Raw genomic sequence first — 15069 nt, 5'->3', positions numbered from 1 at the left:
TTTTTTCAAAAGGCGTGTGTGTGCTGCTTGGCTTCTAGTGTTTCCAAGGGAGCTGTGATTGTTAGGATTCTTTTTTTTGTTATGATGAACAAAAATCCACTTCTATTCATCATTGTTCATTGGCTTTGTATCTGCTTCTTTGCTGCTCAACACAAGTCCACTTCTTTGCACAGCAGAATAGCAGACATGAGAAAGCATGTTTCTCCAGAAAGCTATGAACTTATTTATGTTCAATACACCAACTTGCTTTAGCCATAATTCTTTCTTGAAAAGTTTTTTCCCCCCAGCTTTATTAAGATATAATTGAACTAACATTGTGTAAGTTTAAGGTGTACAACATGATTTAATACACACATATTGCAAAATGATTACCTCCACAGGATTAGTTAATATCTGTCACCTCACGTGATTACCTTTCTTTTTGGCTATCAGATCTATTCTCTTAGCAACTTTCGAGTTTATGATACAATATTGTTAACTATAATCACCATGCTGTACATTTACATTCCCAGACATATTCATCTTGTCACTGGAAATCTGTAGCCTTTGACCAAAGTCTCCCATTTCTCTGGCAACCACCATTCTACTCTGTTTCTCTAAGTTTGGCTTTTTTTAGATTCCACATAATATTCCAAATAATATTCTACTGTGTCTGTGTGTTTGTGTGTGTGCGTGTCACAGCTTTATCCATTCATACATTGATGGATACTTAACTTGTTACGTTGGCTAATGTGGATAATGTTGCAGTGAACGAGGGTGAAGATATCTCTTAGTGATGTCATTTCCTTCAAATATATACTCAGAAGTGGGATGGTAGTTCTATTTTTAATTTTTTGAGGAACACTCATACTGTTTTCCATAGTGGCAATACCAATTTACATTCCCACCAGGAGTGTATGAGGGTTCCCTTTTCTCCACATCCTTGCCAACATTTCTTATCTCTTGTCTTTTTTATACAAGTCATTTTCACTGATGTGAGGTGATACCTCACTGAGGTTTAGATTTGCATTTCCCTGATGGTTACGGATGTTGAACGCCTTTTCATGTACCTGTTGGCCATCTGTCTGTCTTCTTTGGAAAAATGTTCAGATTCTTCACTCATTTTTAAATTGGTTTGCTCTTTTTTTTTTTTTGCTCTTGGGTTGTGTGAGCTCCTTATATATTTTGGACATTAACGCATCAGATAATATGGTTTGCAAAACTTTTCTCCCATTTTGTAGGTTACTTTTTCATTTTGCTCTATCCTTTGCTCTGCAGAAGCTTTTTAGTTAGATGTAGTCCCACTTGCTTATTTCTGTTTTTGCCTTTATCTCTTGTTACAGTCTATTTTGTCTGATGTAAGTACAGCTACCGCTGTCTTTTGGTTTCCACTCATGGAATATCTTTCTCCATCCCTTCACTTTGAGTCTGTGTGTGTCCTTGAAGCTAAAGTAAGTCTCTTGTAGGCAGCATATAGTTGGATCTTGTTTTAACCCATTCAGTGAATCTATGCCTTTTGCTTGAAGAATTTAACCCATTTACGTTTAGACTAATCATGAATAGCTAACGACTACTAATACCATCTAATGAGTTGTTTTCTGTATGCTTTATAGTTCCCATGTTCTTTTCTCCCTCTCTTGTTGTCTTCCTTTATGACCTGATGATTTCTTAGTGATACGCTTTGATTCCCTTCTCTTTACTTTTTTTGTGTAACTACTGTAGGTTTTGCTTTGGGGTTGCCATGAAGCTTATAGAGAACATCTTATAGATGTAACAGTCTGTTTTACACTGCTAATGATCTCCCCACCTTTAGGGTTGGTACTGGAGAATTATTGTGTTTTTTGGTGGTGTCACATCTCCTTGATTTTTCATGGTTCCTGAGGTTTCCTGTTGTCCTCTTTACATTTGAAGCAGCAGTCGCCTCCTCTAGTCTTTACCGACTCGCCAGGAGAGAAACACCCCGGGGCAGTCCTGTTAGGGATTCTGAAGCTTTCTCAGACCTTCTGTGGGTGCACCTGCTGCGTGCTTCCCGCTCCCTACTGTGGCAGAACTTTTAAGCTTGCGTGTCCTCGCTTGCTTACGTCAGGGAGGTGCTGACAAGCCTCTCAGCTGCTTTCCCAAGGGCAGCCTCTCCCGGGCCCTCCTGTTTGGTCTGGCTTTCTGGGCCCGTTCACAAGGCATCTGCAAGAGCTTGCTCTTGCTGCTTTTGGGAGTATGCACAGGGGTTTGGCCACAAGTTGGGTATGTGTGGGTGAGATGCACCAGCGCAGGGGATGTGGTGGGCCAGCTCGGGGCGGAGGCGAGGGAGGGGTCCTGATGGGTCCCTGCTGCAGTCCGCGGGCTCTGCTTCCCCTTCATACATTCTGTCCAGAATTCTGGCTGCTCTTCTCCCAGATGCCCCTGGAAGCCCTGCAGCTCTTGATTCGGGGTGAGAGAGTGATGGGGCTCCCTGCGGGGGAGCTGGGCGCCCACTCCCATGTCCTCACCTGCCCTGGTAGGGGACATTATGGGAGAGAAGGTCTCTCTTGTCACTCAGCTGTGCCGCCTTGGGGTCAGGGCGATGCAGGCACCACCAGGATGTTCTTCTTTCCTCTCCAATGTGTCCAAACTCATGTTTATTTTATCTTATTTTATTTTGCTGTTATATTTTTTAAAAGGAACTTCCCTGCGGGCCTTCTGGACTCCACAAAGGCTCTCTTGTCTGGGGTGGTTGATTCATGGTCCTCCTAGGGCCCCCAGACGGTGGCCCAGACCAGCTGGTTCCCGGGTCTATATGCCTGTTACCTGGTCCACAGGTGGGTGGGGCTCCTCCCTGGTCTCTTGGCGTATGGGGCTTGTGGCAGGACCAGAGTCACAAGGGGCTGCAGCCAAACCCTCTGAGCTCTGGAGTTGTTCCAGAGTCTATGGCCGGGACCCCGGTCAGCGAGTCAGCTGCAGGTGTGAGCCTGCCTTCTCAGAATGCATCTCCTTGTTCTTGGACTAAGAAGGCTGGGAATGAGACATCTCAGATGTAACTCACAGAATTAGCTTGAGCAGGAAGGGTGACTTTATTGGCTCCAATAACCAAAGGAAAGGTGGACTGAATTCCAGAGAGCTGGAGGAAGATCTGGCCACTTCATTCTCTCCTACTGCACGTGGCTCTCACGTCATGGTGGGAAACGAGGCGTAAGCATCTCCACTTGACCTCCCAACAGTTTAGCTAAGCCACAGGAAAGTCTTCCCTCACCTCCACCACCAGGTAGAAGAATCATGACTTCGACTGGGTCACGGGTCCAGGCCCCGGGGCACAGGTTAATATGCTAAATCCTGAGTCACCTGCTTTGTTCCAGGGTGCAAGGGTTTGCCAGCAACTACTAAATGTGGACGTACTCACAGCCTGTGGACTCAGCGATCCTTAGTACCTACCTTCACCAGAGACATGGACTAGAATGTTGCTGCCTGTAATGTTCCCAGATGAAGACCACCCTAATGATTATCAAGCATACCATGGATACATCACTTGCTGTGCATTCACACAGAGGAAAATCATGCAGCACCGTGAAAGAAGGGTCTCCATCTACACCCAGTAATGTAGATGAATCTGATGCACATAATATTGAGTGACAGAAGCCAGACACAAGGGTATTTATATGAAATACGAAAAGAGACAGAGCTAATTTATGCTGTCAGAAATCAGGCTAGTGGCTACCCTCAGTTAAGGACCCGGAAGGGGGCATGGAGCAGAGTTAGTTAGACATGCTCTGTTTCTTAATATGGTTTTCAGGTACATGGAGAGTTTAGTTTGTGAAAATTTGCCTAGCTCTACACACATGACATATGTGCTTCATAACATATACATATTAATGGATAAACAAAACTGGTATATCCATAGCATGGACTATTACTTGGTCGTAAAAGGAAAGAAGATAATGATCCGTGCTACCGTGTGGATGAAACTCATAAACATGGCGTTAAATGAAAGAGCCAGACATGAAAGGTCACATACTGTGTGATGCCATTTATAGGAAACATACAGAACAGGCCAATCCATAGAGACAGGAAGAAGATTAGTGGTTTCCAGGGCCTGGGAGGATGAGGGATTGGGGAGTGACTGCTTAAAGGAGACAGGGTTTCCTTCTGGGATGATGAGAATGTTCTGGAATCAAGTAGAGGTGGTGGTTGTACAACATTGTGAATGCGCTCAATACTGAATTGTTCACTATAAAATGGCTAATTGCATATCCTGAATTTTTAGTTTATATCATACTTTAAAAATTGTAGGATATAATACACGATTGTATGAGTTTTTCTGGGAATTTAGTTAATTTACCAAAGATTATACTGTTAGCAATTCATCAGGGTCCTGATTTAAATTCAAGTCCTTCCCCACAAACGCCCTATTGGTTTCCACCCCACCAAGGTCGGCACTGCATTGATCGCCACTGAGCGCGGCTGTGGCTTTTTTCAATAAAAGGACTCATCCATGTGGAAGAGAGATAAAATCTATATCGGTCAAAATCTTTATTGGTCAGAATGATCACGGAAAGGATATATTTTGAAAGGCAGCTGATGAATCCTATAAATTCTGTCCCTTCAAGAGCACCAAGACTCATCTAAAGACTGTAGAAGAAAAACAGAAGTTAGCATCAGTACCACAGCTGTCACCTGCCAAGACAGGACAGTCTTGTCGCCTCTCTGGTGGGAGATCTGGTCTACCCCCAGGAACAAAACTGTGGGAGTAGAGCTGGGGAAGCATAGAGAAGCAGTAGGGATGAGTGGCTAAAGGAGGGTTTAAGTATGTATTTCTTACTCCCAAATTCAATATGCCATTTTTGATTATTTTCATGTATTATTTTAAAGCAAGTTATGTGGTCCATTATTTGAACCAATTTATTAAATTGATGATTTTCAAGGTTTAAGAAACTTAACAGGTTAAGAAACTTGTTAAAAATGGGTAATCTCATGTTGACAGAGGATGGTTTGGACTAAGTTAAAAATCTGACGCACAAGAACACACATTTACCATGCACACATCCTTTGACCCAGTGATTCACTCAGCTATTCTAATAATAATAACAATAATAATAATAATAATAATGATTAAAAACTCTCACAGACTTACTTAAAAATTAATGTAGAAGGCACCCGTTGGTCATGGCAATATCAAAATATTAAACACAATTGAATGATACTTTAACAAGAGAATAGTATATCCATATTTTAAGAGGTAAAAGTTTAAGACAGTGAGATAGATTCATGCATTCACATGGAAAAATCTCCATAATGTAAAGCAAGTCAGAGGACAGAAAGGATAGTATAATTCATTCATTTTTAAAAAGACCTTACTTTTTTTTTATTTTTATAAATGCACAGAATAAACCCGGAGCGCACACATCCCGAACTGTTAGTTGCCTTATCTGCTGTGGAAGAAAGTAGCAAGGGGAGTGGGAGTGTGGGAGGAAGCAGTAACATTTTACTCTATATTCATGTGTTGCTTCCATGTTTAAATGAGCATTTATTCATGTATTACTTGTGCAAATCAAAAATAAGTATTAAAAAAAAAAACCCCGATGCGTGCATATGGTTACAAACAGCAGCCTGTAGGAAAAGACACCAGGAGTGTGGGTGTGGCCGACCATCCAGTGTCAAAGTGACCATTACCGACATGTCCTCTTCCTTGTCTAAGGCTTTTTCCAACATTTATGTTATCATTATTTGCTAGTGTTTTGTTTATTTTTATTTTTATTTTATTTTGGTATCTTGCTAGTGTTTTAACATGTTTGTGTGTCTTAAAGTTGTCTGTCTTCTAACAGAACATTATGTCGTGAGCATGTCTCATGTCCCCAAATGTCCACCTCCACGCCCGCCTTCAGTCCCCCACCGCGCCGTGCTGTTCTCACTCAGGGGTAACTGGGGGGGGGGCATTGCCCGTTCGTGGGCACCGTGATGACCATCTCCTTATACGTATACAGATTCCTGCAGATGTCCAATGCTTTCTTTAGGACGTACCCGTAGAATGGAAATTGCTGGGTCAAGGGAATGGCTCTTTGCAGACAAGGAGAGGCAAAGGTCACTGAAGCCCCAGCTCACCTGCCCATAGGCAGGGCCTGTGGTCTCTTCTAAGCCATTAGTCTCAGGGAAGGCTCCATTCTACGCCCCATTCCTCCTACTTCTAATTAATAATACCTCATTTCTTGTGGCTATGCACTCCACCTTAAAACTCTTTTAATACAAAATAACTGGGAAAGTAAGGGAGGGAGGGGAAAAAGCAAGGGGGAGAGGCGATGGACCTGAAGGAAAAATGCAGACACTGGTGTTAGCCTTCCTCTGTGTTAGGCATTGCTCTGAGCGCTTTATAAAATCTAATGGATTTGATTTGATTGACTTCATGACCACCTTACAAAGTATATCCAATTAATATGCCCATCTTCATAAGCACTATAAAGAGTTGGACGGTTATCCAGAAAATGCCCATTTTATAGATAAGAAAGCAGGCTCAGAGAGGTGAAGTAAAGGGTGAATTAATGTTTTGGCTCCAGGGGTTGTATTTTTTAACCACTGCCCAGCATGGCCTCTCAAAGGAGAAAGGTGGCAGGGGTGTAGGAAGACAGTTATTTTTACACATAGAACGGAAACTCCTGTGAAGGGGACTGATAAACCCCTCTGGAAGTCTTCTCTTGAGAGTAGGTTTTTGATATTATGGACAATGTTATTAATGGGACTAAGCATGTATTCCTATTTACTTGGCTGCTAGGAAGCTCAGCTCCAATTGTACATTCTCACCATGCAGCCTGTACTGCACTAACTTTATCTCTTGCTGTATTACTCTGCCTTTTCCTTGATTTTTAATCTATCAACTTTGTTATTACAAAGCTAGTTATTTTCATTAGTTGCCTTGAAATTCCTGGGCCAAGGCAGTGAAAAAAGAAAGGAAGGAGGGTGGAAAGACCGGTGAGCGATGAAACATTTGTGTCTAAGAACTGGGAGTGGTCTAGGAAAGCAGGCAGAAGATGGGAATTGGAGCTGAATCACTCCCAACCTGTGATGGCAAGGAGACCCCATCCCTGGCGGGAGGCGAAGATCGCACAGCCCCTGCTGCAGGGCGGGGGTCCAACTGCGAAAGCTCTCGCTGGAGTTGAACTGGGCTGGCATTCCAGCGGAGGGGATATGCTAGCTGGCTGGCTCAGTGTTCAGGGAGCTTGAGAAGTCCCAGGACTCAGCAGCTCTACGAACAATGGGACCGGATGGCTATCAGTCCCACACTGATCCCCCACTATATGGTAAAAGAAGATGTGGGTGGGTAACAGGCGATTAAAAGCCAAGTGTGGAAATCACAGAGCTTTCCTGGAGTCTTACCGAGAAGTGAATCTGCAGGTCAGCCTGGGAATGAATAACTATTGGCTGAGCTCTAGAGAATATTCAAGAATTAACAAAATTGCCTGGGGGAACATGTAGGATCCCTAGCGTGCATAATGTCTGGGTCCCAAATTGGGCTATAACTTTTCTGGAAGCCTAACAAGAAAGGTCAATCAATCACTTATTAGAGTGCAGACAGGGAAAAAGCAGTCAGTCAGCCTAGTTTTGAATGAGATGCCCCACGTGGGTCTTTATCTGTGTGTCACTGACGCTGTGGACAGTGGTGCCAAAGGCATTTCCAAACCAGTGGGTGCATGAATCTCAACAACTCCATAGAGTCACGGGGTAGAAATGAATACCAACTGTAGCCACCACCAAGCCCGGGCGAGGTTTGGGGCTTCATCTCTTAGTAGCTGATTGGCTAAGATGCCCAGGCTCTCAATGTCCATTTCCACATCGATGAAATGGCAATTTTGATAGGGAAATAATGAGCAGAAAGCTATTATAGAGCCTGTCATAGGGGTTCACTTAATTGATCGATTAGTAAGTGGTCTCTACACAAAACCTCATTAAGATGTTGGGATTTGACACCAGGTGTGGACATGGCCTAGCCTCTCAAGCCTTAGTGTTTCCTCATTTCTCTGTGGGTATAATGACACCTGTAATCACTTCCTGAGGTCATCATGAAGGTTAAATGAGACACTATTTCAAACTCAATAAAATCCGCACTATAATCCAAGTGCATACAGATATGTTAGCTCTCCAATGTGTGTGGACCATGCTTTTCTCCTTCCCGCAACTTCTTTCCAATGGAAACTAACTTCACTGCTTTGTCTGCATGGGGCCCAGCACAGATCATTCAAGCCAGGGGCCAGCAAAGTAGAGCCTAGAGGCCAGATCCAACCTGCCACCTGTTTTTGTGTGGCCTGTGAGCTAACGGTTTTCTCATTCTTAAGTGGCTGACAAAAAAAAACACAACAAAATCAAAAGGTGACTGATATTTTGCAATACCTGAAAATTATATGGGATTCCAATTTCAGAGTCTACAAATAAAGTTTTATTGGAACACAGCCACATTCATTTTTTTTCAATTGCTTGTGGTTGCCTCGGTGCTATAAGGCAGAGTTCAGTGTGTGAAAGACCGTATGGCCTGTGAAGCCTAAAATCCTTACCACTGAGACCTTCACAGGAAATGTTTGCTGACCCCTGATCTAAGCCATTACCTGATAATCTAGTCCCCACACTTCCATTTCCATTAACCAAAAGTGTTCCCCACTTTAAGAGATCTCTAAGATCCCCCCTGCATCCTTCCCCGGACAACTTACTGGTGAGGAGAACACTGCTTCCATTTTCCATCATGGGTATAATTTCTTGTCAAGGAACACCAACTCCGATTCAAAATATAACCTTCCTTGGTGCATCTGTAAAAGAGCTTTTTTCTGAAGAAGAAAGGGAAGGTGCATGTGGGGGGGTCTGCGGAGAGAGGGAAGAGAAAGAGGGGGACATAGGAACATAGAAAATTTTATGATCAACTACTGCCGAACTAATGACTCGCGCTTTTCAACCGCACCCAACACCCAACTGTTCACAAGTGGTAAAAACATGCAGAAGAGTCAGGATCTGGCCTCAGATTTCTCTCTGACACCCCAAAACCGTGTAGTCAGCTGCTTTAAATGCTGCTTGGGCCCTAGGCACGCAAGACGGCCCAGCCGCGCCATACTTACCGTACCCTGTGCAGTACCGCCACCTGCCCCGGAATTTCCTGTCAAGGGAACACCAGTCATAATCACTGTGGACGGAGATGCAGGTGTAGTGAGTCACGTCACCATAAATAAACGGAAAGACACAGGACTTGTTCATAAACTCTGCAAAAGAGGAAACAGGCTGACCGTGGGCAAGCTTCCAGAGGGAATCGACTTTCGAACTAATGCCCATCGCCCCCTCAGCCCCATGCTCACCCGCCCCACATCCACCCCTGCCTGCTCTCACTACCTGCCTTTCCTGTGTCTGTAAAGTACACCTGACCATCCAAGGAGACTTGACTCAGCCCAGAGCTGGAAGCCGATGGGAGTTGCTAGCCCCTTTTTCAGGGGGGTCTTCTAGCAACTGTGTCCCCAGCTCCTCAGCTGAGATTCTGGAGTCTTTCTCCCTCTCTCCCAGATAAAGTAATCTCCTAGCCCCAGCCTTAGCTCTGAAGTTCCTCTCACAGCCATCCATGTCCCTCCATGCCGTGCGTCACCACCCAGCGCTGGGCCATGCCTAGATGACAGAAGTCACTTATTTCTGGATGCTTCCAACCTTGGGGATTTATAGACATGGTCTTTTCTGCTCAGCAGGAAGCTGCACACCCTTTGCCTATTTACTTTCCTCCCACGTTCAGCCTGTGAATGAAACTTCACGGAACTTTCTTGAACATCCAGACTAGGCTAGATCCATCTGTACTGAACTTCCTTCCAAGTTCGTTTTTCTTTTATTTAATGGGTGATGATTTGCTCAGAGTCTCTAATTTGTCAGCAATGACTCCCTATGTCTTGTTCAAAGCTGGACCCACAGCATACCAGCTAGTCCCAGCTGATAGGGACCAGCAAGAAACTTAGTAAGCATTGGTCGGCCTTTCATAAGCCATTTACTTTTATTATCTAGCAATTACTTATTATTTGTGGCTATACATTATTCATATTTCTTATTTAATAATCATAGCATTATTCATTAACAATGAGGTTAGTACTTTTGTTATTTAACTATATTATTTGTTATAATAGTTACCATTTAACATTGTAGGTTAACAATTTTCATTGCTTAGTGTTACTTGTTATTATGCTCATTATTGATTTGTTTTTATCACTTGTTTTTGTCATGAGCTATCAGGTAGCTTACTCTGTGCTGGGCATGTTGTGCACAATTTAAAAGCACTAGCATATTTGATGGTGTCCTTTCATCAGCTCGATGAACTGGGGACTGTCACCAGACTCCTCCTAGGTCAGCTTTGGTCCTTGGCGTGTCATCTCTATACAGAGAAAAACCCTGCTGTTCACTGCTTGGAAAATAGCTTCCTTCTGACCCCAAACCCAGAGGGCTTGATGGGCCACATCTTCCCACCAATATACTCTAGGCTATATTGGTTCAACCCCCAAACAAGTAATTGGTGATTAAACTGGTTTAAAAAAAAAAGCCAATTGACATTTTTGTAACTAAGTGTCCCCTTCACTGGCCTGGCTCTCCCCACAAAGTGTGTCCATCTCTCTATTTCTGTCCTGAAACTCCAAATTTCATGGAAACTAGAGATTAGAATTGAGTACCAGTCTGCATGTGGAAATGGTTCGACTCTTCCAAAGTGAGACACTGAGGCAAAGCTTTCTCCGTGAGCCCGTATGAGATCCAGGATTAACTTTTTAACTTAAGAACAGAGGCAAAAGATCACATGTATGATTCCATTCATGTGAAATGTCCAGAAAAGACCCATCTATACAGATAGAAAGTTCCTGAGCCTGGAGGTAGGAAAGAGGGGGGTGGGGGTGTGTGACAGTAAAGGGACCCAAGGGACTTTCTTGGGTGATGGAAATGTCCTAGAATTGGATTGTGGCATCGTTTCCACCACTTTGTAAATTTACTAAAAATCATGAAATGGTAATTGGTGAATTTAATGGCATGCACATTTTACTTCTACATAGAAGGTTGTTAAAACTGACAAAAAAACAAACAATAGAACACACACACGCTGACATTAGTTGCAACAGAGAAGAGAGTAGTTTTCTGGAGGGTCAGGAGAGGAGATCTTGGCATGCAGGCTGAAATGGCTTTGAAAGACAGGACTCGGCTGCCATGACCCCAGGGGGGCTTTTGCACCAGAGGACTAGCGAAGGAAAGAGTAAATGGCAGGAAAGTGGAAGTTAGTTCAGGAGTGCGATGGTGTTGCAAGGGCTGGGGGTGGGGCTACATCTGAGATGCTGACAAATAGAGAGATGTCTCCTCACCTAGAACTGGAGGGTGTAAATGGGCAATCAATTCTGAAAGAGAAAAAAATGGGTAACCTTTAGACCACCTCTAAAAACACTCCATTTCTAGACTAATGGCTATTCAAAGCCCCTTGAGTTCATGTAGTCAGCTCCTTTCCTGTTGCAGGGAAACCTATGCCATCACATTTTGGACGACTTACGATTGCTTCCAGTTGGGGGTGGGACACTCGCATCTACTCAAGAAAGCCCATCCGGTCAGGCGTGCTCTCTCCCTGTTGCAAAGGTCTTTGAGTAAGTTAGGGCAAGTCCAGTGTCACCCAACCTCTGTCCATTGGTTGAAATCCCACACGTCTGAGGGCTGGAGGGGACATCCTATCTTTTACCTGCATGTCACCATTTCAGGCAAATAACTAATTTGGACAACCAGCTGTGCCTAACATGTTCTGAGAAAGAGAAGACAAAGGCCAGCCCCTCTCCACGAGCTCCTCACCCCAACTGCTGGCCATGTCATTCTCCTCCTGGGCTGAACCACGGAGTCACAGATGAGGTTGCTCTGAGAGGTGAGCCAATGAGATGAAGCAGGACCACTTGAGAACTTTGTGGGAACACAGGCAGACGCACAGTCCCTGTGCTGCCAAGGGCCAGATGCCTCCCTCCCTTTGGCCGAAATGAGTTTCTGTTCCTTCCCTGTTGACACCTCTCTCCTTGTTCTAGTCTGCTTCCCCCACCCGAGATTCGTTGAGATACCCAGGCATAGAATTTCTGACAGTGTTCAACTGAGAGAACCCTAGCTTCCCTAACCTAATGCCCCCTGTGCCCCCCAAATCTCCCAGCCAGGGCCCAGGCCCAAACCCTAAAATGGGTTTTGATGCTTTCTTACTCAGTCAGCCCATGGTTCCTGTGGCATATGGTCTCCTGGGTCCAGTGAGTGATAAACCCAACTTGTTCAATTCCTGGGTTCCTGGCAGGCTTGGACAGGATGCGGGGCATAAACAGATGCGAGAGGTTGCCTGCCTTTTCTAATGCAATCCCTGCTCTCTGTTGAATTTGTTTTGTGAGGACATAAGTCACGTGGTTCAAACTTCCAAGCAGTTACAAAAGGGAAACTATAAAAGTCCTCCCAGGCATCGCTGACCCCAGCCACCTGTCAGTCACCCTTCCCACAGGTAGCCGATGTCCCAATTCTTGTGAAACCTGTGGAGATGGTTTATGAATATTCCAGGGCATGTGTTCATAACTTTTTACAAAGGATAGCCTAGACTACACTCGATTTATTTTGAACCTTGCTTCCTCAAAAAAAATAAAAGATCGTGGAGAGCTTTCCAAAATAATACATAATAAGCTTCCTCTTTCTCTTCTTTCTATTGTGGTAAAAATACTTCACTTTAGATCTACCTTCCGAACACATTTTTAAGTGCCTGTGGAGAAGTTGGGGTCCCTAGGGCCAGGATCCTCACTGAACTTAAACCACCTGATGATGTAACTGGCCTGTTGCTAGGCTACCAGTTCCACACCTTTAGGCAATAAGCTATTATTGGGCTATATAGAGAGCTGGGCCCAGTGCTCTGGGCAGAGGCAGAGACGCTAGTGCCCGACCCACCGCCAGGAGAACAAGCCGGGTAATAAACCCTTTCACCCCAAAGAACGTTCTGCTGTCAATTTCTTTGGTCACATTGAATCCATAGCGAACTTGTCTGGGGCTGAAACCCATTGGCAAGACAGTGCCCAAGATAGCACTGCTAGCTACGGGCACTAAGGTGGACAGCAGACCCCAGAACTTACCGATCTTGTATGCCTGCAACTTTATACCCATTGAACAGCAACTCCCCATCTCCCTTCTCCCCAGCCCCTGGCAGCCACCATTCTCTGTGCCTACGAGTTTGACTATTTTAGGTGCTTCACACAGTGGAATCATGCGGTCTGCGTCCTTCTGTGACTGGCTTGTTTCACTTGGCATAATGTCCCCCAATCATCTACCCTGTTGCCTATGGCAGGATTTCCAAGCTGCCTCTTCCTTAAAGATTATTACCATTCTATAGATAAGAAGGCGGAGGCTTCAAGAGAGGCAGTTTCTTGCCCGTGATCGCCCAACCAGCGAGAGGAAGAACCAGGATTTGAACCGGGGACTCTCCCAGTCCCTTCCTCTTCCCCCAGCGTTATGCTGTATTGAACAGATGTTTTGGACAATGGATCGAATCTGTTTCCTGCCTATCTCACCCAAACCCACTGCCTCCTGGGTCTCCCTGCCTCCCCTCCGTCCCCCGCCGGCCTCCTCACCTGCTTTCAGCCCAGACAGGCAGAGAAGGAGGGACACGCAACTTGCCCGGTTTTTCATTACCTCCGATTACCTGCAGGTGGCCTGCACGCCCGCAAATGTTGCCTCTGATTTTATACTCTCCGATTTCTGCCCCTCCTACTCTAGCTGCTCTCAGATGAGCGTCAGACTTACTCCATAGCATTGTCTCTCACGTCCTGAACGTCAACAGAGCAGAGAAAAATTAGGAAGATCTATCTTGGAATGTTCCGCAGCAGCGTTCTCAAAGTGTTGGTCCCTGGACCAGCTCCAACACCCCCACCTGAAAACTTGTTAGAAATGCAAATTCGTAGGCCTCACCCCAGGCCTGCTGAAACACGGGGTGGGACCGGCGCCTGAGCTGACGCAAGCCCCCCTCCAGGGGAGTCCGACGTTTGCTAATGTAGCTTTCATAATACCTTCATATCATTTACTCCCTCGATGCTTTTCTGAAAACAAAAGACCAGCGAGAAAGGCAAAACCAGTTTGAGCTTCTTGGCTAAGTAAGGCTCAGAAAGGCCAAACACGGCGCCCGTGTTCAGCAATCTATGGAAAGGACAGATCTTAATTCCAGTTCCCATGTGTGGTCTTGGCCCTCTTTACAGTTCCTTTCCCATCCACCATCCCTGGAGAGATGTGGGGAGCACAAGGGGAAGGAACAGTTTATGAGAGAGAGGAAAGGTTGGAATGTGAGGACCCATAAAGACGAGATGTGGGTCCTAGTGGACCCCCAGCCGTCCTGCAGACCAGGCATCCTGACAGTTGGGGAGGGAGGGAATTGACCCAGCCCTCAGTCCAGTCTGTGCTGAGATCTTTTCAGACATTACTTCCCTTGTGGCCCATTTGCAAACACACAGGGTCCAGGTGCTGGTTAGAAACCCACCTGCCTTCTCCCAGCAGAGATGAGGAAATGGAAAACAAGAGAAATGGAGAAACTTTGATGAAAGCAAGGAAGCCATGTCTCCTGTGAGCACACAGGCTCTGCTTTTGCTGCTTGCTCTTGTGTTTAACGCAGCCTCTGGCCTGTCTGCAGATAGAGGTCATCTGTCAATCAGGAGTAAGCATCGCCGGCCACGCCAGAGCTGAGAGAAGTCTCACACAACTTCAGGACGTGGGAATCATGTCCCCGGTTCGACATCTGGGGAAACCGAGGTTCCAAGGGACAAAAAAGTCATCTGTCAAGGTCTGCACGTGGCTCATGCAGAAGTGGAAGAGCACAGATTCCCTCCAGGCAGCCAGGCACCCAGCCTTCTGGGCCTCCCCCCACCCACTGTGAGCGAGGTCTTAGGCGAAGAGGCTTCCTAGAAGCCAGTCTCTTCAGACTCACAGGTTCATCTCTTACTGTCTACTGGCCCCAAAGACAGAACTTCCTTTGTTTCTGACAGTTGCTAGCTGGGTGACCCCGGAAGGCTATGTTTGCATCCGGAGCCTGCAGACAGATCTCTGAAATATTTGGGCTACATGCATCCAATCTGAGAGCCCAGTGGATTTTCTTTCTCCCGCCCT

At 45.4% G+C, this 15069-nt stretch overlaps 1 protein-coding gene across 1 annotated transcript; it reads right to left on the bottom strand.

Annotated features, from left to right (window-relative positions):
- Nucleotides 1-4444: 4444 nt before the first annotated feature.
- On the bottom strand, nt 4445-13677 carry LOC118912616 (binder of sperm protein homolog 2-like). Its single transcript, XM_057493361.1, has 5 exons — nt 13548-13677; nt 11289-11321; nt 9039-9179; nt 8640-8787; nt 4445-4578 (listed from the first exon to the last, which is right to left on the bottom strand). Exons 1-5 carry the CDS (start codon nt 13603-13605, stop codon nt 4572-4574), a joined length of 387 nt encoding a protein of 128 aa, XP_057349344.1. The 5' UTR covers nt 13606-13677; the 3' UTR covers nt 4445-4571.
- Between the last annotated feature and the right edge of the window lie 1392 nt (nt 13678-15069).

This window comes from Manis pentadactyla, chromosome 15 (assembly GCF_030020395.1).
Source record: "Manis pentadactyla isolate mManPen7 chromosome 15, mManPen7.hap1, whole genome shotgun sequence".
NCBI lineage: Eukaryota > Metazoa > Chordata > Mammalia > Pholidota > Manidae > Manis > Manis pentadactyla.
The sequence above is the reverse complement of the archived record's forward strand: the minus strand, read 5'-3'. Positions and strand labels throughout refer to the sequence as shown.